Below are 25731 nucleotides of genomic sequence, written 5' to 3'. Positions count from 1 at the left end.
AATGTGATTGACGGGGACAAAGTAAAGCATCCCATCCTATCCTTTCCTGCACTGCTCAGGACTTGCATAGTGTCACCTACGCTAGCCTGAGGGGTGTAATAATTGAGTTTCACGTGCCGACTCCTTATACTTAAATAATGGAGATGTAGATACTATGTATGTTCTGTCACGTGGCTTCATCTGCCATAGGAAAGCATCAAGGTGCAAAATTTGAGTTTGACAAAAACGAGGCCACCCTGTGAATTGGTTGGAATTTGTCCCAGTCTTAGAAATTCGGTCCAAAGAGAGTAAGAGAGGATACACATCTATCTAATGTTTAGTCGGTTTGGGAAGTTTGCGGGTTCCGTGTTAGGTCATTAATAATATTTATAACGTATGCATTCAGGATATACACAATAGGAAATAAAAGTATCTGCAAATATCAGCAGGGTTGTGGAAGGACACACATCTGGTTCTTTAAAGCAATGAGATAAGCTTTTTAAAAAATAAGTAAGTTTTGGTCCTCAAAATTTTGTTGAGGAGGCAGAGTGTGTTGGCTGAGAAGGTGGCTTTACTTGCATGACCCCTACTTTCTAAAGCTTCCACCCATCACTACCAACTCGTTGACTGTATAGTCTGCCTGGTTGGTGAGAGACATGAAATACTAGCAGAGAGAAAGAGCTGCCTGCACCGTGACCAGATGACGCCACACAGAGCCGGGCCCCACTTTGTACCGCAACCCTGGTCTCACAAACACCGTCACCTGACGCAGTCACCAAGCCGCTGCTTGCACCGTGATGTGTGGGCCTTGCACTCTGCATCGCCTTGCTCACACTACAGCCTTGGCCTCCCCGACGATGCTCTACGCTGACACCGCTGCCTGCACAGTGGAAACCCTTCATCAGGTTCACGAAGCACTGTCCTGTCCCGCACGGCAGCCTCAGTCCACCGACACCAGCGCCATTGACTTCAGTGTCGTCAACAGATGACTCTGTCTGCACCACGACCCTTGGACACAGCAGGTAGACCGCCCTGCGTCGTACCACTGCCTTGGGCATACCGACGACAGCGCTTCAGCAATGACAACGCTGCCTGCACCATGACCTGGAGACATTGCACTGCCCCACTTCACACCGCAGCCGTGGTCTCACTGACGCAGCAGGACACTGTCACCGAGCCGCTACCTGCACCATGACCTGTGGGCACTGCACGTCGCATCGTCCTGCTTCACACCACAGCCCTGATGCCAACAACACGAGCGCTCCTGACTTCATCATCTGCCTGGAGTTCGAACTACAACACGTGGGACTTCGAGGGCCCAACGACCCCCGCACCAGCCTCCGGAACCGACACCCGCTCACGCTGGAGCTCATTGTGAAGAACACAATACCGTACATTTCCAGGTACTGTTTGCTGGTCTTCCCGACATCGTAGCTGGCTTGTGACCCCATGATCGGCCTGAACTGTTGGATTTATTCTTCGTGACACCGTGATAGCCCAAGTCAGAGCTATCGACTTCACGGAACTGTATTTTTAAGTAATTCTTGGAAAATTCATATATTTTGCCACAGATTGAGGCTTCCTGCCCCACGGTAGGGCCTCAGGGGGCTGGTGATGTGGGCGACCACAAGAGGGGAGTGAGGACTTTGTGCACATGAAAGTCTTTAACCATGGCTAGGTTCTGTCAGAAGCCCGGTCACAGGTTGAGAAAAACTCATGTATGAGGCGAACAGTCTTGGATATCAGTGCAGGAGGTAAGCCACTTATGATAGTTATTCCTCGCACTTTGGTGAGGAAGAATGAATCTCAAGCTTTCCACCATGAGTAACTGTTGTGATGTTCCTACCATGATCCTATTTTTTTATGCCCACGTGTTGCAAAACACTCACGCGCTGTTTTGCATGTCTTCGCCAGAGAGCTTGTGGTAGGATTGTAGACAGGTAACAGACTTTGAGGGTGTCCTCCCTGCACACAACCTGCAGCAGACACATGGAGCCCTCCGGGAGGAACAAGCAAGGAGGGTGGGCCCTGGCAGTGGTGCAGTTACTCGGGCACTCACTGGGCCCTTTTAAGAACCGCACATCTCAAGGATCTGGTTGAAAGCATATTCAAACCTGTGCTGTGACACCAGACATGTGCTCAAAATTTTCTCCAAATATATATATTTTTTTCACTAAAAAAAAAAGGTTATAGGGGCGTTATAGTTAGGTTCAAATGTACATGCACAAAACTATAGAAATGTGGTTGTTAGAGTTATGAATGATAGCTTTAGATTTCCCAACAATCACACTGGCACTTGATGTTAAAATACATTACAGAAAAGCAGGGCGCAAGAGAGATGCTTAAGAGGCAGTTGAAAGGGAGAGGAATGCGGATTGGTGTGTGTACTAAGTGAGAGCAAGAGAATTATTTTTTTTAATATCCAACATTTTAAGTCTTTCCAGAGAGAGGGAGACATTGTGTGCCTGCTTTGGTCTGTGTGTAAAACTTCCTGGTGAAATCCGACAGACACCTCACCCACGTGAAAGCACCTGCACCCAACTATTTATGACAAAATACATTAGGGGGGGGGTAATACTCCGACCCCCCTGAAGCCAAGCCCCTGCCGAGCAGAAGGGTGAGACATTAGTTCCAGGAGGAGGGTGAGTTACTAGTGCCAGTGTGGGAGTGAGATGGTGGTCGGGCTGGTGCGGCCACATCAAGTGGGAGAAAATAGGGCCTGTCAGCAGCGTGACATACCGGTCCCAGAAGGTAAGGCTGACATACTGGCCCCAGTAGGCGGACATACTGGTCCCGAAAGGGTGAACTTTTGGTCCAGAAGTGCGACAAACGGACTCCGGAATGGAGACATAGTGGTCCCATAAGGGTGACATACTGACGCCAGAAGGATGACGCACTGATCCAAGAAAGCTGATGTACTGGTCACCAAAGGGTGAACTATTGGTCCCATTAGGGTGACATACTGGCCCCAGAAGAGTGACATTATGGTTCCTTCAAGATGTTGCTCTAAGTCGGGTTGTAAGATGTGATGGTCGTAGCAGGACAGGGTCCAGCAAGGAGGTGGGAGGAGGAGGGAGTAATAACCGGTCCCAGGTAGAACGACACTCCTTGCAGGGGGGTGACATACCGGTTCTAAGAGGCGTGAGATTCTGGTTCAAGTCCAGCAGGTGGGATACAGATAATTGGTTCCAGTTGGAGGGTGAGATACTGGTCCCTGGAAGGTTAGGTCCTGGTTCCAGCAGGTGGGATACTGGTCCCTGGAGGGCGAGAAACGGGTCCCAGTAGGAGAGTGAAATACTGGCTCCAGTAGCAAGGTGACAATTTGGTCCCTGGAAGGTTAGATCCTGGTTCCAGAAGGTGAGATACTTGTCGAGTATGAATGTAAGGCAACGGTCTGTGGACTGAGGGGAGATGATCGTAGGAGCTTGCTGGCAGTAGGCTGCCGAGCTGCTGGTCCCAGCAGAAGGGCGGGCTGCTGAGCCCTGTGACAGGCCTTCTGGGGGGGAAACACCGCAGCACGGTGATTTAATAGAAATGTGAAATAAAACGACCCTGCTGTTCAGAAGGAAAGAGCTGCAGTTAATTATTCTCCCTATAGAGCGTAAGGCGGTGTCACCCCACCACCCCGGGACAGGGAACGCCAGTGTCTCCCTCCCCCCTCCAGCCTGCTCTTGGAGACGCAGTAAATCAGGGATGCGGGCTGGGCTGAAGATGGATTTTCTCACTTGCCTTCAGTGCTCACAACTTGGCAGGCAAGGCGAGCAGTGTCTGCTGGCCGCAGCAGCACATCCCACTCCGCCTCCTGCTGCTTAGAGGCGCATTTCACCTATCCCGTCCTGCCTGAAGGAACAATCTTTCCATCGCTAGCTGCCTGCGGGCGGCATTTCATCCCACATTCAGCTGCTCGGAGGCACATGCCATCCCCTCTGCAACTCTCTCCGTCTCGTGCTGCCTGGAGAGGCATCTCCCCCCTGCTGCTACCCGAAGGAGCGTCTAATTACATCTGCTGTTGTTTAAAGGAGCATTTCACCCAACATCTGATCTCACGTCCTAATGTTTGAGGTACGATCTCTCTCCTCCTGCAGACGGAAGTAGCATCTCAGTCCCCAGCTACAGCTGTGAGGGAGCAACTCATCTCACCTGCTGTTTCATAAAGGAACATCTCGCCTCGTGTTCGGGTACCTGGAGCAGCAGATCTCTCCACCCCCTGCTGCCTGAGTGAACCTTTCACCCTGATCCCTGCTTTTGGGGGTATTTCACCCCATCTCCTGCCCTAACTCCCGGTCTCCAAAGCAGTTTCTCTTGTCTCCGCAGTCTAAAGGAGCATTCCACTACGACTGCTGATGGAAGGCTATCTGACCACATCTGCTGCCAGCAAGGGTATCTTACCATATTTACTGCCTGGATGGTATCTGACCACATCTGCTCTCTGAAAGGGATCTCACCACATCGTAGCTAGAAGGGTATCGCACCACATAAGCTGCTAGGAAGGTATCTCACCACATCTGCAGCTAGAAAGGTATCTCACCACATCTGCAGCTAGAAGGGTATCATCACATCTTCTGCCAGGAAGGATATCTCACCACATCTGTAGCTAGAAAGGTATCTCCTCACATCAGCAGCTAGAAGGGTATCTCACCACATCTGCTGTCTAGAAGGTATTGCACCACATCTGCTGCTAGAAGGGTATCACACCACATCTGCTACCAGGAAGCGTGTCTCACCACATCTGTTTAGGGGATCATCTTGCCACATCTGCTGCTAGAAGGGTGTCTCACCACATCTGCTGCCAGGAAGGTCATCTCACCACATCTGTTGTTTAGAGGAGCATATCTTCCTATCTGCTGTCTGATAGTTATTTCACCACATCTGCTGCTAGAAGGGTATCTCACCACATCTGTTTAGGGGAGCATCTCGATACGTCTGCTGCTATAAGGGTATCTCACCACATCTGTTGGAAGGAATGGTATCTCGCACATCTGCCGCTAGAAGGGTGTCTCACTACATCTGCTGCAAGAAGGGTCTCCCTCACCACATCTGCGGTTATAGAAAGGAGCATCTCACCGAATGACCTACGACCTGTAGCAGCATCTCATTCCTTGTGTTGTGCTCAAGGTAGCATCTCATCCTATCTCTTGCCCCCTTCTCTCCCCCGCTGCAGTCCGGGAAGCATCTCCCCCCCCATAAATCGCTTGCTCCCCAAAAGAGGATTTCATCCCATCTTCTGCCGTCTGGGGAGCATCTCTCCTCCTCCACTGCTAACATTTCACCCATATGCAGCTGTATAAATCAGCATCTCGCGCCATCTCATACAACTAAAGCATTTCTCTCCCCATCTTCTGCTTCATGTGGGGCCCCTCACCTCTGCTCCTGTGTTGGGGAGCATATTTTGCTACTTGGAAAAGCCCCCCCCTCCCCCCCCCATCCAACTCTTTTTTTACCACATGGCAGAATCTCGTTTCAACCTGTCTAGAGGAATATCTCACCTCCTCTGCTGTTGTATGAGGGAGTATCACCCCGTTGCCCACTACCTGTGACTAGCATATCACCCATTCTCGCCCTAAAACTGATACAGTCTCGCCATCTCTGCTACCTGGAGCGGGACCCATCTCAATCCATACCCCCGTGGCAGCACATCTACCCATCTCTGCTGTGGAAGAATCGGGCTCCAGAGAAGACAGAGGTAAATCACAGGTAAACTAGGGGAGGGGGACTGCTGTTTGAGGGGGGTGGAGACTGAAACTTCGAGACCTTTAAAGGGAGATAGGTTAAGAGACTGAACGAGAGAAGAGAGCATGAACATGGAACGGAATTTACGAGGGAGAGAGAAAGAAACTGATTAAACGAGAACAAGAGAGAATATGGAACAGACTGAAATAACTCGTAAAAGACAGAGCGAAAGACAGAGGGCGGTGAAAAAGACTGATCCAGAGAGAGAAAAGGCTAGAAAGGGGGCGCAACATATTGTTTGCGAGAGAATTACACAAACTGAACGAGAGAGAGAGAGAAACAAATTACATGAGAGGAAGAGACTTTGAGAGATTGTGAAAGGCTTTTAAGAATTAAGGTATTTTATGATGATTGACCGTGCCACTGATTGGATACAGGTTCCATAAACTGGAAGAGAGTGCCAAAGATTGAGAGAGATTCCCAGAGATTGTTGGGGTGTGCCGGAGACTGGACAGGAGTGCCTGGGATTGGGGAGAGAGACAATTGAAAGATTATTAGAGAGCAACTGGTAGGACATGTCGGAGCTGGAGGGTTCCTGGGGTTAGGAGAGAAAGAGAGAGAGAGAAAGTGGCAGAGATGAGTGGGGCTTTATTTGGGGGAGAAGTCATTGCCAGCGACAGAATCAAAGTGCGAGAGTGCCAGTGTTTGGTAGAGAGTGCCAGGTCTTGGGGTGAATTTCGGAGGTGAGAAATGAGTGCAGTCGGAGATTGAAAGAGAGCGCACGAGAGGCGAGAGTGCTAGAAGGTGGGAGAGAGTGTCGTGGATTAGAAGAGAGTGGCAGAGGATGACAGATGAGAAGAGAGTGACGGTGCTTGTCAGATAGCGTCAGGTCTTGGCTGCGAGTGTAACAGCAGTTGGGAGAGAGTGCCAGAGACTGGGAGAGCCCTACAGAGAGGAAGGTGTGCAAGGGGGTAGAGTGTAAGAGACGGGGTGAGGTGGTGGGGAGAGACAGCAGCACCATGCTGGGGACTCCGAGGTCCCTGCTGCATAGCACTAGACTGTCGGACACAGCATCCCAGAGTGCTGGGGGCACTTAAGAGACAGACTGATGCAAAGATACTGCGAGGCACAGGCATCGAGACACAGCCACAGACGATGATAAACCAATGAACACAGAGACTTAAAGGAGAACAACACAGACACAAATCGACAGAAAAACAAGCAGAAATATAGACAATAGAAAGAGGACACACACACTAGGCGTGCCTGTGTTAACCAGCACAATTACAAAGGTAAGCATCCAGACACATCTCACACCACCCATACACAGGCACACAGACAACCACGCACAAATGCACTCAAACGCCTGACATATATACATGTCTGGGTGCATATGGGCGCGCGCACATTCAAGCCAACAGGCAGACCCACGGACTTCCTCACACATACACACAAACCACGAACATATATACATTGAGCCTCACGCAGACATACTTGTGCATACACACATAGAAAGGGCACACGCATGCAACCCAACAGGCAGGAACAGAAACGGCCACACGCAAATACACAAATCAAGAACATATATTTATCCAGACACACATGTGGGAAAAGAACCACACACAGTGCATACACACACACAAGCCAACAGGCAGACACACATGCAGACAGAGGTGTACATCCAGGCACAAACATACGCCGCGCGCGCACACACTGTGCATGTCCCGGCACTGAGAGCAGCGCCCCCTCCTGGCGGACAGTAGGAGCAGCCCCTCTCCTCGCGCACAGTGAGAGCAGCGCCCTCTCCTGGCGGACAGTAGGAGCAGCCCCTCTCCTCGCGCACAGCGAGAGCAGCGCCCCCTCCTGGCGGACAGTAGGAGTAGCCCCTCTCCTCGCGCACAGCGAGAGCAGCGCCCCCTCCTGGCGGACAGTAGGAGTAGCCCCTCTCCTCGCGCACAGCGAGAGCAGCGCCCCCTCCTGGCGGACAGTGAGATCAGCCCCTCTCCTCGCGCACAGCGAGAGCAGCGCCCCCTCCTGGGGACAGTAAGAGCAGCCCCTCTCCTCGCGCACAGTGGCAGCGGCGCCCCCTCCTGGGGACAGTAAGAGCAGCCCCTCTCCTCGCGCACAGTGGCAGCGGCGCCCCCTCTTCCTCACGGACAGTAAGAGGCAGCAGCGCTCCATTCCCCCCCCCCCCCCCCCCCCCCCCGCGCCGCGGACAGTGGCAGCGGCGCCCCCCTCCTCACGGACAGTAAGAGCGGCGCCCCCTCCTGGCGGACAGTAAGAGCGGCGCCCCCTCCTGGCGGACAGTAAGAGCGGCGCCCCCCTCCTCAGGGACAGCGGCAGCGGCGCCCCCTCCTGGCGGACAGTAAGAGCGGCGCCCCCTCCTCAGGGACAGCGGCAGCGGCGCCCCCTCCTCACGGACAGTGGCAGCGGCGCCCCCCTCCTGGCGGACAGTAAGAGCGGCGCCCCCTCCTGGCGGACAGTAAGAGCGGCGCCCCCTCCTCAGGGACAGCGGCAGCGGCGCCCCCCTCCTGGCGGACAGTAAGAGCGGCGCCCCCTCCTGGCGGACAGTAAGAGCGGCGCCCCCTCCTCAGGGACAGCGGCAGCGGCGCCCCTCACGCGGCAGCAGCAGCCCCCGGTGACCGCGCTCTCTGCTCTCCACAGCCCTCCACGGCCCTTCCCGCCGCCGGGATGGAGGCGCCCGGATGCCTGCGGCTGGCCCTCGGCCTCGCCCTGCTGCTGCTGCCGCCAGGTAAGACGCACGCTTCACGTACCGGGGCTTGTCGGGCATTGAGGGGCGGGAGCAGTGGTCGCCCCCAAACACCCCCTCACCCCGCCAGGACTCCCCTCACCCGGGATTCTGCCCACCCTGCAGGATTTTAATCCCCAACCCAGGGGCGTAGCAAAGGCCCCGCGGTGCTGGGGGCCCCGAGCTCCGGGGGGGGGGGGGGGGGGTGCTCAGCACACTGGCCCCGACTGGGTCGGAAGGGGAGGTGGGGGGGCTACAGGTACTTTGCAGGAGGTGCACTTGAAGTTTTTTTTACGCCACTGCCTCAACCAAAAACAACCTGTTCCTGGAGGGTAAAGCCCCCAACAGACCCCTTGACAGTAAACCCTCAGTGGCTGATGGAAAATCTGCACTTGGTTTGTACTGAGCAGGACTGATATAGGGGGCTCGGAGGGGGCCTTGGCACCTGGGTATTCCGGGGACCATGCCCCGCTCCCGGACAGGGCCCGGAGCTCCCGGACCCTCCGGGTTCAGACACACCTGTCGATGTATGGTGATTGGTCTTCGCTGTCTGAGGGCAGGCCAGGTGATTGACATTAACTGCATTTTTGACGTTTAACGAAAGTCGTTACCTTAAGAATATGGGCAGCTGTGATGGACTCTGGTGGCCACTGCAAACGGCTGGCACTGTACACCTGTGTGTGGGTATTTTACTGGTGGGCAGTGTGAAGGAGGCATTGGTGCACACTGCACACATATGATTGCTGGGTACTACTAGGGTCTGGCACCTGGCACTGGTGGGCAGAGTTAAAGGCAGGCACAAGTGGTCCGGGCGAGGGACTGGTACTTGAAGCCTGCAGTGGTGGACAGTTCATGGTGCGGCACTGGTAAGCACCGTGGAATACTGGCACTGGTGGGCAGTTAGAGAAGCTGGCATTGGTCAGAAGGGGGTGAGGTTGTGTCACCGGGACAAAGTTCCAAGGTTCCTCTGTTTCCCATGTTAAAAAAGCAATTATGAAATTAAAGTCCTGTCCAGAGGGACCCCGCTAAGACAAAAAAGCATTTTAAAAAAACTTTTCACTGAAAATCGCTGCGGATCTGCGACTCCAGAGGAAATAAAAACATTTTTTTTTATTTAAAAGGCACTGGCTCTCACGCTTGTTTTGAAAAAAGCCCCTGGGTGGGCCAGGTCACATGGACATTATTTAAGAAAAGGTAGGGCAGCGTATGGGGAACCCCCTCCTGAGGCTCTTGAAGGTCCTGGGACCACAATCTCCAGGGGACTTTAGCTATAAAAAAGAAAGGAGGCATACGGGGCCAGTAATGTGGGGGTGGGGGGGCGTGGATTCCTGAGCCTCGGGGACCACCACCTCCCCAGAGCTAAATAGGGTATAATAGGGCCCTGCAGACCCTCCCCCGGTTCCAGGGACCACCACCTCCCAGAGCCAAATGCTTTTAAAACAATGGAAGAGGGGCAGCACAGCCCCCCTTCTGGGCCACATATAGCCCCGGGGACCACCACCTCCCTGGGGCCAACCATGAAAAGCTGACAGCTCCCGCCAAGCAAAAACAAACACTCCGGTTCCAGTAGACAGGAGCTGTCAAAGTTCCCCACCCGCAGAGGTTTCATCTCTTTCCCTGTCTACAGACATGGGGCAGGGGAAGAGCTGAAACGATTGCTCTTGCACACAGGGAGCTGCATGTTTAGCAGCTCCCTGTGTGCAATAGCAATGCCGGCTCTCACAGGAGGTGGGCAGGCAGCTGAGACTGCGGGGGCCTTGAGGCTCCCCCTGTGGTCCCAATCATGCACACTGGGTGCCCAGGGCATCCAGGTAACATGTCCGGGCACTGAGGATGTATTTAGTATTGAAAGGTCTTACCACCTTTTGCCAGGATGATGAACAGTTTACCCAAGGCCCCCCAAGTGAGTTTGAGGCTGATTTTGGTGGCTCATTCTTGATGCCGAGGCATATGAGGACATCACCACAAAACAAACAAGCACGCAAGTCATATAGATAAGAGGAAGGACCCTGGTTTGGTGAAGCTGTACTACTTTGTAGTCTTGTTGGCCTCTCTATAGGAGGATTCATGTTATCATAGAATTTTGGAGAAAGATGCGCAAGTCATAATCACATTGCCAAACGCAGACAAGGTCTCTGGAGATACTTCCTCATGGTCTATTACGCAGCTGTATTGTAGAATACGTACTGGACATTTACCCAAAGGGGGCAGAAAAAATTCCAGTTGGGTAGATATTTTGTGCAAAACTGTGGACTCTTCTAGGATAAAAAGGCAGGTGAGGTTCCTTTCTGGCCGAGTCACTCACACAGCTATTGACACACCCACACCTTTGTGATGAATATAGTTTCATACATTACTGCTACCTGTTAGTAGGCTGTTTGTGTATGTGCCCCTTTCTTACACCTTGGTTGACGCTGTTCCTCCAGCGAGGGCTCCAGGGTATGTGAGTATGTTTGAGGCTCACCGCCAGGTGTTACAGTACCTGCAGGGGGAGGTGTGAAGCACTTCCACCCAGTGCAGGCTTTGTTCCTGGCCACAGAGTGACAAAGGCACTCTCCCCATGTGGCCAGCAACTTGTCTGGTTTGTGGCAGGCTGGCAGGAACTGGTCAGCCCCACACTAGAAGTCAGATTGGTATTCAGGGGGCATCTCTAAGATGCCCTCTGGGTGCATGTTTCAATAAATTGCACACTGGCATCAGTGTGCATTTATTGTGCTGAGAAGTTTGATTCCCAGATTTCAGTGTAGCCATTATGGAACTGTGGAGTTCATGTTTGACAGGCTCTCAGACCATATACTCTTATGGCTACCCTGCACTTACAATGTCTAAGGTTTTGCTTAGACACTGTAGGGGCATTGTGCTCATGCACATAGTCCCTCACCTGTGGTGTAGTGCACCCTGCCTTAGGGCTGTAAGGCCTGCTAGGGGGGTGACTTACCTATGCCACATGCAGTGTGAGGTTGGCATGGCACTCTGAGGGGAGTGCCATGTCGACTCAGTCATTTTCTCCCCACCAGCACACACAGGCTGTGAAGCAGTGTGTATGTGCTGAGTGAGGGGTCCCTAGGGTGGCATAAGACATGCTGCATCCCTTAGAGACCTTCCCTGGCAACAGGGCCCTTGGTACCAGGGGTACCAGTTCCAAGGGACTTAGCTGGGTGCCAGGGTTGTGCCAATTGTGGAGACAAAGGTACTGTTTAGAGAAAGAACACTGGTGCTGGGGCCTGGTTAGCAGGGTCCCAGCACACTTTCAAATCATAACTTAGCATCAGCAAAGGCAAAAGGTTAGGAGGTAACCATGCCAAGGAGGCATTTCCTTACACAACACCCCCCCCACCCCCTCCCAACGAAAGAGGTTGAGACTAACCTTTCCTAAGAGAGTCTTCATTTTCTAAGTGGAAGAACCTGGAAAGGCCATCTGCATTGGCATGGGCAGTCCCAGGTCTGTGTTCCACTATAAAATCCATTCCCTGTAGGGATATGGACCACCTCAACAGTTTAGGATTTTCACCTTTCATTTGCATTAGCCATCTGAGAGGTCTGTGGTCAGTCTGAACTACAAAGTGAGTACCAAAGAGGTATGGTCTCAGCTTCTTCAGGGACCAGACCACAGCAAAGGCCTCCCTCTCAATGGCACTCCAACGCTGCTCCCTGGGGAGTAACCCCCTGCTAATGAAAGCAACAGGCTGGTCAAGGCCATCATCATTTGTTTGGGACAGAACTGCCCCTATCCCATGTTCAGAGGCACCAGTCTGCACAATGAACTGCTTGGAGTAATCTGGAGCTTTGAGAACTGGTGCTGAGCACATAGCTTGTTTCAGGGTGTCAAAGGCCTGTTGGCATTCTACAGTCCAGTTTACCTTCTTGGGCATTTTCTTAGAGGTAAGTTCTATGAGGGGTGTCACTATGGATCCATATCCCTTCACAAACCCCCTATAGTAACCAGTCAAGCCAAGGAATGCCCTAACTTGAGTCTGGGTTTTTGGAGCTACCCAGTCCAGAATAGTCTGGATCTTGGGTTGGAGTGGCTGAACTTGGCCTCCACCTACAGGGTGTCCCAAGTGAATCACAGTACTCTTCCCTATCTGATATTAAGATGCCTTGATAGAGAGGGCTGCTGCTTGCAGGGCCTGCAAAACCTTCTTCAGGAGGACCAGGTGATCCTGCCAGCTGGAGCTAAAGACAGCAATATCATCAAGATAAGCTGCACTAAAGGACTCCAAGCCAGCAAGGACTTGATTCACCAACTTTTGGAAGGTGGCAGGGGCATTCTTTAAGCCAAAGGGCATCACAGTAAACTGGTAGTGCCCATCAGGTGTAGAGAATGCTGTCTTTTCGTTTGCTCCTGGTGCCATTCTGATTTGCCAGTACCCTGCTGTCAAGTCAAAGGTACTTAAGTATTTGGCAGTACCCAATTTGTCAATTAATTCATCTGCCTTTGGAATGGGATGGGCATCTGTCTTGGTGACAGAATTAAGGGTCAGATGTAGGAAGCCTTTTGCGCCTCGCAAACGGCGAAAAATGCAGTTTGCGAGGTTCAAAAGGCTGAACGCGATGCAGAATCACATTTTGCGTTCAGTACCGACTCGCAAAATGTGATTCTGACTCGCAAATAGAAAGGGGTGTTCCCTTCCTATTTGCGACCGCATCGTGATGTAGAGTTGCTTTGTGACCGCGAAAGCGGTCGCAAACCAACTCGCAGTTACCATCCACTTGAAGTGGATGGTAACTCATTCGCAAAAGGGAAGGGGTCCCCATGGGACCCCTTCCCCTTTGTGAATGCCCACAAAAATATTTTTTCAGAGCAGGGGTACTCTGAAAAAAACGAAACCAAATGGTTTCGGAATTGTTTCTTTTTGCAGCTCGTTTTCCTTTAAGGAAAACGGGCTGCGAAGAGAAAAAAAAACTGCTTTATTAAAAAAGCAGTCACGGACATGATGGTCTGCTGTCTCCAGCAGGCCACCATCCCCGTGAGTGCCTAGACTCGCTATAGGGTCGCAAACTGCAACCCACCTCATGAATATTCATGAGGTGGGTCTTTGCGACCCCATAGCGAGTCGCAGAAGGTGTCTGAGACACTTTTCTGCATCTCGGATTGCGAGTTGCAATTTGCGAGTCGCTATGACTCGCAAATGCAAGTCTCAATTTGTAACTTACCTACATCTGGTCCTAAGTCCTCTGTAGTCCACACAAAACCTCATCTCTCTCTTGCCATTTTTTGTGTGAGGTTTGGGGACTAAGACCACTGGGCTAGCCCAGGGGCTGTCAGAGTGCTCAATGACTCCCAATTCCAGCATCTTGTGGACTTCCACTTTGATGCTTTCCTTAACTTGGTCAGACTGTCTAAAGATTTTGTTTTTGACAGGCATGCTGTCTCCCCTGTCCACATCATGGGTACAAAGGTGTGTCTGACCAGGGGTTAGGGAAAAGAGATCAGCAAACTGTTGTAGGTCTTGCCTGCAGTCAGCCTGCTGTTGGCCGGAGAGGGTGTCTGAGTAGACCACTCCATCTACTGAGCCATCTTTAGGGTCAGTGGAGAGGAGATCAAGAAGAGGTTCACTCTCAGCTTCCTGGTCCTCCTCAGTAACCATTACCATGTTTACATCTGCCCTGTTATGGAAGAGTTTGAGGCGGTTCACATGGATCACCCTTTTGGAGGTCCTGCTAGTGCCTAGGTCTACCAGGTAGGTGACCTGACTATTTCTCTCTAGCACTGGGTAAGGGTCACTCCATCTGTCCTGAAGTGCCCTGGGAGCCACAGGCTCCAGAGCCCAGACTTTCTGCCCTGGCTGAAACTCCACCATAGCAGCCTTTTGGTCATACCACATCTTCTGGAGTTGTTGGCTGGCCTCAAGGTTTTTACTTGCCTTTTCCATGTACTCTGTCATCCTGGAACGTAGGCCTAGTACATAGTCCACTATATCTTGCTTGGGCTCAAGAAGAGGTCTCTCCCAGCCTTCTTTCACTAGAGCTAGTGGTCCCCTTACAGGATGGCCAACAGAAGTTCAAAGGGGGAAAACCCTACTCCCTTCTGAGACACCTCTCTGTAGGCGAAAAGCAGACATGGCAAGAGCTTTTCAGGGAGCCCCATGATCATGCCCTTCAATGTCTTGTTAAATCTTTCTACAAGACCATTGGTTTGTGGATGGTATGGTGTGGTGAACATGTGTTTAAGGTATGCTGATATGAAGTTGGTACCTCTGTCAGAAACCACCTCCTTAGGAAATCCCACTCTGGTAAAGATACCAATGAGTGCTTTGGCTACTGCAGGGGCAGTAGGAGACCTACGGGGAATTGCTTCAGGGTACCTAGTAGCATGATCCACTACTACTAGGATATATTGATTCCCTGAGGCTGTGGGAGGTTCAAGTGGACCCACTATGTCCACTCCCACTCTTTCAAAGGGGACCCCCACCACTGGAAGTGGAATGAGGGGGGCCTTTGGATGGCCACCTGTCTTACCACTGGCTTGACAGGTGGCACAGGAGGCACAAAACTCCTTAACTTTCTGGGACATGTTGGGCCAATAGAAATGGTTGACTAACCTCTCCCAATGTCTTGTTTTGTCCCAAATGCCCAGCAAGTGGAATGTCATGGGCTAAGGTCAGAATGAACTCCCTAAACTCCTGAGGCACTACCACTTTCCTAGTCGCACCATGTTTGGGATCTCTTGCCTCAGTGTAAAGGAGTCAATCTTCCCAATAGACCCTGTGTGTTCCACTGACTTTTCCTTTTGTTTCCTCAGCAGCTTGCTGCCTAAGGCCTTCAAGAGAGGGACAGGTTTCTTGTCCCTTACACAGCTGTTCCCTTGTGGGTCCCCCGGGCCTAAGAGTTCAACCTGATAAGGTTCCCACTCCATAGGCTCAGTTCCCTCAGAGGGTAGAACTTCTTCCTGGGAAGAGAGGTTCTTTTTCTTTTGCTGTGTTGAAGCTGGTTCCCCAGTCTTCTTTCCTTTTCTCTTGGAGGGTTGGGCCATTATTCCAGGCTCCAACACCTCGTTTTCACCCTGAGCCTTGCACTGTGCCTTGTCTTGACACACACCAGTTCAGGGATACCCAGCATGGCTGCATGGGTTTTGAGTTCTACCTCAGCCCATGCTGAGGACTCCAGGTAATTTCCAAGCAAACAGTCTACTGGGACAGCAGAGGAGACTACCACCTGTTTCAGGCCAGTGACCCCTCCCCATTCTAAAGTTACCATAGCCATGGGATGTACTTTAGTCTGATTGTCAGCGTTGGTGACTGGGTATGTTTGTCCAGTCAGGTATTGTCCTGGGGAAACGAGTTTGTCTGTCACCATTCTGACACTGGCACCTGTATCCCTCAGGGCTTCTACACTAGTCCCACTAATCAAGAGTTGCTGCCTGTATTTTTGCATATTAGGGGGCCAGGCAGCTAGTGTGGCTAAGTCCAACCCACCCTCAGAGACTAATGTAGCTTCAGTGTGGACCCTGATTTGCTCTGGGCACAGTGCTGATCCCACCTGTAGACTGGCTATTCCAGGGCTAACTGGAGTAGTAGTAGAAGTGGAACCTTTCTTGGGACAGGCCTTGTCTCCAGTTTGGTGTCCCTGCTGATTACAGCTACGACACCAGGCCTTTTGGGGATCAAAGTTTTTACCCTTGTACCCAAATGAGGATTGTGAAGAGGCTTTGGACCCTCCCTCCTGAGCAGGTTTTTGGGGCCCTGTAGAAGACTCTTTACTTTTACCCTTGGATGTCTCAACACTCTTCCCCTGGGGAGTCTTTGTGACCCCTTTCTTTTGGTCACCCACTGTGGAAGTCTTGGTCACCCTAGTCTTGACCCAATGGTCTGCCTTCTTTCCCAATTCTTGGGGAGAAATTGGTCCTAGGTCTACCAGATGCTGATGCAGTTTATCATTGAAACAATTACTTAAAAGGTGTTCTTTCATAAACAGATTGTACAGCCCATCATAATCATTTACACCACTGCCATTAATCCAACCATCCAGTGTTTTGACTGAGAAGTCAACAAAATCAATCCAGGTCTGGCTCAAAGCTTTTTGAGCCCCCCTTAACCTAATCCTGTACTCCTCAGTTGAGAATCCAAAGCCCTCAATTAGGGTAGCTTTCATGAGGTCATAGGATTCTGCATCTTTTCCAGAGGGTGCGAGGAGTCTATCCCTACACTTTCCAGTGAACATTTCCCACAAGGGAGTACCCCAGTGAGATTTGTTTACTTTTCTGGTTGCACAAGCCCTCTCAAAAGCTGTGAACCATTTGGTGATGTCATTACCATCTTCATATAATTTGCTACAATTCCTTTGGGGATTTTTAGCATGTCAGGAGTATCTCTGACCCTACTTAAGTTGCTGCCACCATTGATGGGAGCTAAGCCCATCTCTTGTCTTTCCCTTTCTATGGCTAGGAGTTGTTTCTCCAAAGCCAATCTTTTGGCCATCCTGGCTAACAGGAGGTCATCTTCATTGAGGGTGCCATCAAAGCTTCCAGAGCTGTTGGTCTCTGCTGTGGGAGAAGCAGCATCTCTGACTATCACTTGTGGAGTCAGGGTTGGAGGAACCCTGGTCTCCCTAACTAGGGGTGGAGGGGGGATATTGTCCTCCACTTCACTAGCTTCCTCCTCTGTAAGGTTATCTTCAGAGGGGTTGTCTCTAGCAAACTCTGTCAAGAGCTCCTGGAGCTTTACTTTGGTAGAGTTTTTATCTTTTTGATTTTACAGAAAGTCCTTAACTCGGACATCCTAAGATGCAGGTAACAGGTGAGGTTGAGCTCCACCACCTTCTCTTCTGCAGTAGACATTATTTCTCTAAAAGTTGGGATACTTTTTAAGAATCTAAAACTATCTCTAGAACTTAAGCCAAACTTTTACAAAACTTTTAAACTCTAAAAGAAATGCTAACAGGGACTAACACAAGGCCCTAGCAGGACTTTTAAAAATGTAGAAAAATAGCTCAAATTTCAAAAGTCAGTTTCTAATGACAATTTTTTGAATTTAGTTGTGTGATCAGGTATTGGCTGAGTAGTCCAGCAAATGCAAAGTTTTGTACCCCACCGCTAATCCACCAATGTAGGAAGTTGGCTCTGTATATACTATTTCAAAGTAAGAAATAGTGTGCACAGAGTCCAAGGGTTTCCCTTAGAGGTAAGATAGTGGCAAAAAGAGATCATTCTAATGCTCTATTTTGTGGTAGGGTGGTTGAGCAGTAGGCTTATCAGGGGGTAGTGTTAAGCATTTGTTGTACACCCACAGGCAATAAATGAGGAACACACACTCAAAGACTTACTCCACGCCAATAGGTTTTTATAAAGAAAAATATATTTTCTTAGTTTATTTTAAGAACCACAGGTTCAAGATTTACAAGTAATACTTCAAATGAAAGGTATTTCACTCAGGTATTCTGGGAACTTTGAATAATCACAATAGCTTGTACAGTTTTGACAAAAATGGCAATGAGCCATTTTAAAAGTGGACACATTGCAAAAATCAACAGTTCCTAAGGAGGTGAGTAATTGTTAAGTTCACAGGTAAGTAAAACACTTATAGGGTTCAAAGTTGGGTCCAAGGTAGCCCACCGTAGGGGGTTCAAGGCAACCCCAAAGTTACCACACCAGCAGCTCATGGCCGGTCAGGTGCAGAGGTCAAAGAGGTGCCCAAAACACATAGGCTTCAATGGAAACAGGGGTGCCCCGGTTCCAGTCTGCCAGCAGATAAGTACCTGCGTCCTCGGGGGCAGACCAGGGGGGTTTTGTAGGGCACCAGGGGGGGACACAAGTCAGCACAGAAAGTACACCCTCAGCGGCATGGGGGCGGCCGGGTGCAGAGTGCAAACAGGCGTCAGGTTTACAATAGGTTTCAATGGGAGACCCAGGGGTCTCTTCAGCGAAGCAGGCAGGCAAGCGGGGGGGCTCCTCGGGGTAGCCACCACCTGGGCAAGGGAGAGGGCCACCTGGGGGTCGCTCCTGCACTGGTGGTCGGATCCTTCAGGTCCTGGGGGCTGCGGGTGCAGTGACTTTACCAGGCGTCGAGTTCTTGGAAGCAGGCAGTTGCGGTCAGGGGGAGCCTCTGGATTCCCTCTGCAGGCGCGGCTGTGGGGGCTCGGGGGGTCAACTCTGGCTACTCACGGGCTCGCAGTCGCTGGGGAGTCCTCCCTGTAGTGTTGGTTCTCCGCAGGTCGAGCCGGGTGCAGAGTGGAAAGTCTCAAGCTTCCGGCGGGAAATGTGGAGTCCTTTTAAAGTTGTTTCTTTGTTGCAAGTTTTGGTTTCTTTGGAACAGGGCCGCTGTCCTCGGGAGTTCTTGGTCCTTTTAGATCCAGGGTAATCCTCTGAGGCTTCAGAGGTCGCTGGACCCTGGGGAGCGCGTCACTGTTGCAGTTTCTCTCGAAGTGGGGGGACAGGCCGGTAGAGCTGGGGCCAAAGCAGTTGGTGTCTCCGTCTTCTCTGCAGGGCTTCAGGTCAGCAGTCCTTCTTCGTCTTAGGTTGCAGGAATCTATCTTCCTAGGTTCTGGGGGCCCCTAAATACTCAATTTAGGGGTGTGTTTAGGTCTGGGGCGTTAGTAGCCAATGGCTACTAGCCCTGAGGGTGGCTACACCCTCTTTGTGCCTCCTCCCTGAGGGGAGGGGGGCACATCCCTAATCCTTTTGGAGGAATCCTCCATCTGCAAGATGGAGGATTTCTAAAATACAGAGTCACCTCAGCTCAGGACACCTTAAGGTTTGTCCCGACTGGCCAGTGACTCCTCCTTGTTTTGGAGGGGGCGGGCATCTCCACTAGCTGCAATGCCCTGTGGCGCTGTAACAAAGGGGGTGAGCCTTTGAGGCTCACAGCCAGGTGTTACAGCTCCTGCAGGGGGAGGTGAGTAGCACCTCCACCCAGTACAGGCTTTGTTACTAGCCACAGAGTGACAAAGGCACTCTCCCCATGTGGCCAGCAACATGTCTGGTGTGTGGCAGGCTGGCAAAACTAGTCAGCCCACACTGGTAGTCGGGTATGTTTTCAGGGGGCATCTCTAAGATGCCCACTGGGGTGTATTTCACAATAAAATGTACACTGGCATCAGTGTGCATTTCTTGTGCTGAGAAGTTTAATACCAAACTTCCCAGTTTTCAGTGTAGCCATTATGGTGCTGTGGTGTTCGTGTATGACAGACTCCCAGACCATATACTCTTATGGCTACCCTGCACTTACAATGTCTAAGGTTTTGCTTAGACACTGTAGGGGCATAGTGCTCATCACTTATGCCCTCACCTATGGTATAGTGCACCCTGCCTTAGGGCTGTAAGGCCTGCTAGAGGGGTGACTTATCTATGCCATGGGCAGTGTGAGGTTGGCAGGGCACCCCGAGGGGAGTGCCATGTCGACTTAGTCATTTTCTCCCCACCAGCACACACAAACTGGCAAGCAGTGTGTCTGTGCTGAGTGAGGAGTCCCCAGGGTGGCATAAGACATGCTGCAGCCCTTAGAGACCTTCCCTGGCATCAGGGCCCTTGGTACCAGGGGTACCAGTTACAAGGAACTTGCCTGGATGCCAGGGTGTGCCAATTGTGGAGACAAAGACACAGGTTAGGGAAAGAACACTGGTGCTGGGGCCTGGTTAGCAGGCCTCAGCACACTTTCAAATCATAACTTGGCATCAGCAAAGGCAAAAAGTCAGGGGGTAACCATGCCAAGGAGGCATTTCCTTACAGATATAATCTCAGAAATAGAGACAATATAAAAATGCCTGATAGATATCAATATACTGACACACGCTAATCTCGTTCCTTTCAGGACTCATCGGAAAAACTAAATGAGAGAGGTGGGCGATCAGAGCGAAGGACAGAGTCGTGAAACCGAGACAGGAATGACAGTGCTCTTTGGAGGTTTCTGTTAAAAAGGAGGAGAAACCCACCCAACAAAAACCACAATTCAAAAAGAAAAAAGTGGCAGCAGTCACAGTCAGACATGCCACTCAGGAAGAGGGTCCTTTTGAAGAACAAGAAATGTGCTCTAGCCCTGCTAGACAGTGTGGCAGAGGTCACAATAGTTCGCCGGAATCTTCTAGAGCATCTGGAGGTGAAAGCAACTGACGACTTTATACAAGTAGAGACTGCGGACATGCGTGTCTCCACGCCTGATAGGGTGCATAAAGTAACGCTACAGTTAGAAGGAAACATTGAACGCATAACAGAAGTAATCTTTTGGGATTGCGTAGTAAACATATACGATGTCCTGTTGGCCGAACAGGATTGGCCACCTGAATTTGTCCGTACCTGCCCATATGGAGATGTTATTAAACCTTCTTTCTCGCACCTTGTTCCAGAGGAACTCGCTGAATCCTATTCCATTGAATGTGCTTTGGCACAAGCCCCTGCATTATACAGAAATCACGTAGGGTGGGACAAAGAATCCTCCTACCATGTAATTCCAATTGAAAATGAACCTCAACCGCAACCGCAGTATCCTATAAAACACGAAGCAAAAGCACTGGTGAGAGAAATACTCACGCAATTAGAGTACCAGGGCATAATTGAACCCTGTATCTCACCAATGAATAATCTATTATTCTCAGTAGCTAAACCAGACCATTCATATAGAATAGTCTTAGACTATAGACATTTAAACAGTCATACACGCACTTATGCTATCCAAAACTCACATAGCACAGCACTAATGAACAATATAGTGCGTAAAAAAATACAAAACAACACTGGACATTTCCAATGGTTTTTTCTGTCAGAATATAGCCCCTGAGAGTAGAGACTTAACAAGTTTCAGTGCACTAGGGTCCCAGAAAAAATTCTGTTGTTTACCTCAGAAGTATAAGAACAGCCCAGGACTGGTCGCAGCTCGTGTTACTGCAGTTTTGCACGAGATTTACCCTGAAGCATTGTCTTATGTAGATGATATCTATCTTACGGATGATGAATTACTACAACATTTAAGATGGGTAGCCCGCATTGTCGGATTTGCTGAATTTGGCTATAAATTCAACTTCAAAAAAACAAAAATCGCCTTCCTCAGCGTCCTGCTCCTAGGATATGAGCTGTCAAGTGAAGGAAAGAGCCTAGCGCCACAATTCTTAGAGAACTGCGCACAGTTACAACCACCAAATACGATTAAAAAAACTCCAATCTCTATTGGGTTTCCTAAATTTTGGCAGAACTTACATTCCAGATTATGCTACACGAATAAAACCTTTATACGATCTAATATGTCCCGATTTTTCAAGTAAATTCTGGACAATTGAAAATACACTCATTCTTTGAGAGTTGCAAACAGACATGCTTGCGGCACAACACTTACACAAGAGGGACAACAAAACACATTTGGTCATCAGAGTAATAGCTGGGGCCATCGGTTTCACCTATGTGACATTCAATGAAGGTGAGACAGTCCCGATTGCATAAAAATCACACTTATATTCAGTGGCAGAACAACACTTTGCTCCCACTGAGAAAATTATCACTGCTGTGCAGATGGCTGTAATTAAAGAAAGACCTCTTGCGCAAGGAAAACACATTATTGTCGTTTCTCCGATCCAGCGCTAGAGGCTGTTACAAAAACCAGCGTTCCAAACGCAAAAGCATTACATCCACGTTGGATACAATGGGCTACGTCTCTGACAGCCACTGATGTAGACTACATTTTTGACCCAAAGTTACAAACTCAAGAATTTTTACAATACGAAATATAATACCCAGTTCCAGCAAATACATTGCCTATTGAACAATATCGTAGAATCATGTACACCGATGGCTCGGCACAACCTGCAATTGGAACTAAACACCAATATTCTGCTGCTTGCGCAGTCGTAAGTGGCTACATGGGGGCGCAATAAATGTTGTCCTCTACATACCTTTACGCAAACCCTAGGGGATTGCACAGCACAATTGGCAGAACTAAAAGCTCTGCTGATGGCACTGGAAAACACAGATCCTGCACAGCTTACGCTGATTGTTTGTGATTCATATTATTGTGCCCAGTCCTTTAATGAATACCTGCATTATTGGCGCCAGAATGGGTTCAGAGATTCCAAAGGCAACACCATTAAACACAGACGTCTGTGGGGGAAAGTAGCAGATCTGAAGGAGACGCTACCAAATGTCCACGTTGTACACACACTTGGACACCAGCGCGTTGGGATACACGTTGCTGGAAATACATTGGCTGATGAAGCCGCAAAGTCAGCAGTGTCAGTGGCCGCTGTAGCTGCAGTGACTCGTTTGAGTTCCAAACCGGACGCAGACATTTGGGCTGCCGTGACAGCTACGGCTGATGGTAAGCCCTATCCTAAAGGATTTCCTAATAAATATTCCTACCGAATGGGAGATCGCCTGAACGCTGAAGTTAGAATACCAGGTGTAGGCATAAGGGACATTCCCAACAAAGACATAAGACCAGGGTTGATTAAAGCAGCTCATGAGGGGGTGGCATCTGCCCATGCTAGTGTGGCAGCTACATTTTCGATCTTTCAGGCCCGTTATTGGTGGCCAGGTCTTTACAAAGAGACCAAGCAGTAGGTTCTTTGTTGTGACATCTGTCAACAATTTAAAGTTTCCACTGCCAAGCGCCCGCCGCAGACACCCCTCTTAATTTCCAACAAACCATTACAGTGGGTGTACTTGGACCACTGTGGTCCCCTAACACCAGATGGTGCATACAAGTATATTTTAGTTGCTGTTGTTTCATGCTCCAGATTTGTATGGGTGTGGCCACAACGCTCGGCTGACGCTCAGACTGTTATTAAAGATTTGCGAGTCTTTATTGGTACATATGCGGTTGCAGCTTTCCATTTGGACCAGGGCCCTGCTTTCGCCTCAAGGGCATTCAGGGACGCCATGGCTTAGTTGGGGGTCCAACTCCAGTACTCGTCTCCATTTCATCCCGAGGGAAATAGTGTTGTGGATCGATTAAACCGTGATTTAAAGCAATCCTTAACAGCCAGAGTCTTAGGTACGGGTCGTAGTTGGCTTAATCACCTATAAGGAGTCCAGAGAGCACTAAATAATCTGCCTAGAAGGTCCCTGGGGGGTCGTACTTCATACGAGTGCCTGTTCGGAACTTGAATGTATGTTCCGGATCTTGATGGTTCTGGCGTCGAGGCAGCAGAACCACCTTTTGACATAAATGAACGTATCACTGTCTTACAGGAATTGCAACAGTTCCGTGATGATAATTCTTCTCACAGTGCCGCCGCCACAGGAATCAAGGATGTGCCTGTAACATCTACCAGCTGGATTCCAAAAGTTTGGGATCTTGTATGTGAAAAAGTTGCTGTGAAAAAGGAATTTGGCCCTTCTTATCGAGCACCAGTCCCAGTACTCTGGATACACAGTACCAGAACTGTAATTCTGCCACCGTCGGCAGGTGCCAAAGAATATTGTTTTGTCTCCATTGACAATGTCAAACTACACCATGTGGCCGATCCTGCACAGCCGACCAAGAGGAACATCCAGTAGTTCCTGAATCCCTCTCACTACTGGCAAAGTCCTTTTACAAGTTGTATATACCAACACCTCTCCGATCTTGGGGAGGGTGGAAGATGATCTTGCATTAGTTCCACTAAAGTCAAACAATTTAGAAATATTTGACCAAGCTGATTCAACTCCAACACAGATGGATGGTGCCATCTATAGTGTACCACCACAGGAAACACCAACTCCACCACTGACAACGGCTCCGCCATTTGCACGAACTGCCTCTGGATATTTTGCCGACTTCAACAATAACTTCTCAGACTCATTCGCCTCTTTGACAGCTGACTTGTCAAGTGCACGTAAGCTACAAAACTGGCTTAAAGAAACTTATTTTATCTTTCCATGGAACTATCTATGGCTCTCTTTGACTGTATTAGCCTTTCTACTTTGGATTGGTTTTGTCATCACCTTTTTCTTATTAATACATGGTCACTTTCTTCCTGAAAGATCTACAGTTGAACTTGTGGAGGAGGTTTTAAAACTACATTTTTCATACAACATATAGTGTGGGAAAATTGTGCCAGCAATGGTTAAAATCATCCTCACTAGATGTGGAGAGAGAACACCTCAGTCTCCTGTCTAACACCACTGATTTAGAAGACTTCCTGTTAGGTCCCAGAACACCACGTAGGAAGCATTTCTTATATGCAGTATATAATGAAATTTGGAAGCTTTCCCAATAAGAAACTGCTGCCCGGTTAAGGCAAATAGATCAGGAAAATCTAAAAAAAAAAAAAAAGGCATTAGCTGTTGTGGATAATGGGATTAACACCTTGTCCGACCGGATATATACCATAAATAATATTGTCTCTTCTGCTATAGACCTTATACAATCAGATTTGTCTTCCTTACACCATGGACAGAGTCAGATCAGGTCCATTATGCAGTTGGGTTAGACGCTTCAAACATTGAAGGCGGGTCGAGTTCCCTGGCAGCATGTCAGTGCAAGGGAGATATTTTCTTCCTTTAATTTAACGCGACAATAACTAATGGCTAAGAAGGAAGCGACTTATGTCATGCTTAACATCGAGAAATTAGAAAAGTTGACTTTGACTGTGGCCGAAATACCATCTGCTGAGTGGTTAATACATGGGGTTATTAATCTGCCTATTTCAACACTTCAATTAAAACACATTCTGGTAGGCAGATATGAAAAGCTGGGAGATAGTTACATCCATGAGGTGTGGGAGCGTCCCTTCTCGTACAAATGCCTCAGTGGCATGAAAGAGGTCTTTCTTAGCGGTAGTGAATGCAAGACTTCAGTCAGCCACTCGATGGTTTGAAAGCAGTTGTCCTAGCATGGGGCGTGTAACGCATCTGCTGCGAACTTGGCTAGTTATCTAAATGGAGTTCCAGTCCCCTTGATTAGACCTACGTTCCACGTGCTTTCAAACGGCAGCTACATACTCCTCAATGGTAAAGACTCTTGTGGCATGCGGGACAGAATAGTTTACGTTGTTTCGGTCTCTAAAGTCATTACATGCTGCGGGAACGTACTTTTCCCCCCACTAAAATTAAGGAGATAACTGATATTTGGCCTTACATTGCTACTTCAAACGTGAATCTTGACAAGTTGAGCAGACTCAAGGCTTTACTGTTTGAAAAGAATGTGGCCTTTACATCTGCACGTGAGACCTACGCACTTCAAGTGGCAATGTCATCGGCAGAAATACAGTCCCTGTTAAATACAAACTTTCCGAGACACTTTGGTGAACTCGTGGGACGAATATTTAATGCGTCCAGTACAACTGGTATCGCACATTTTTTCAAAGCTGTTGGTTCTAGTTTCAATCACATCTTCTCCTCCGTATTCGGTTTGATACCTTCAGCTTCCACTCAATTTTCTCTAATATTTTCGGGGGTTTTCTGATAACTTTGGCTTTATTAGCTGGCATCC

General features: G+C 49.6%; 1 protein-coding gene across 2 annotated transcripts in view; it reads left to right on the top strand.

Moving 5' to 3' along the window:
* Nucleotides 1-4718: 4718 nt before the first annotated feature.
* The window catches only part of LOC138268563 (neuronal acetylcholine receptor subunit alpha-7-like), a 267021-nt gene continuing 246008 nt past the window's right edge, over nucleotides 4719-25731 (top strand). The window contains exons 1-2 of one of the 2 annotated variants that reach the window (XM_069218324.1): nucleotides 4719-5673; nucleotides 8314-8401. In XM_069218324.1, the coding sequence (XP_069074425.1) occupies nucleotides 8341-8401 (61 nt within the window). In that variant the 5' untranslated portion in view covers nucleotides 4719-5673; nucleotides 8314-8340. Of the gene's footprint in view, nucleotides 5674-6394; nucleotides 6942-8313; nucleotides 8402-25731 lie in introns of those variants that run through there. The other variant, XM_069218323.1, reaches the window with a different exon arrangement.

The sequence above is a fragment of the Pleurodeles waltl genome, chromosome 12, assembly GCF_031143425.1.
Source record: "Pleurodeles waltl isolate 20211129_DDA chromosome 12, aPleWal1.hap1.20221129, whole genome shotgun sequence".
NCBI classification, from domain to species: Eukaryota; Metazoa; Chordata; class Amphibia; order Caudata; family Salamandridae; genus Pleurodeles; species Pleurodeles waltl.
The sequence above is the reverse complement of the archived record's forward strand: the minus strand, read 5'-3'. Positions and strand labels throughout refer to the sequence as shown.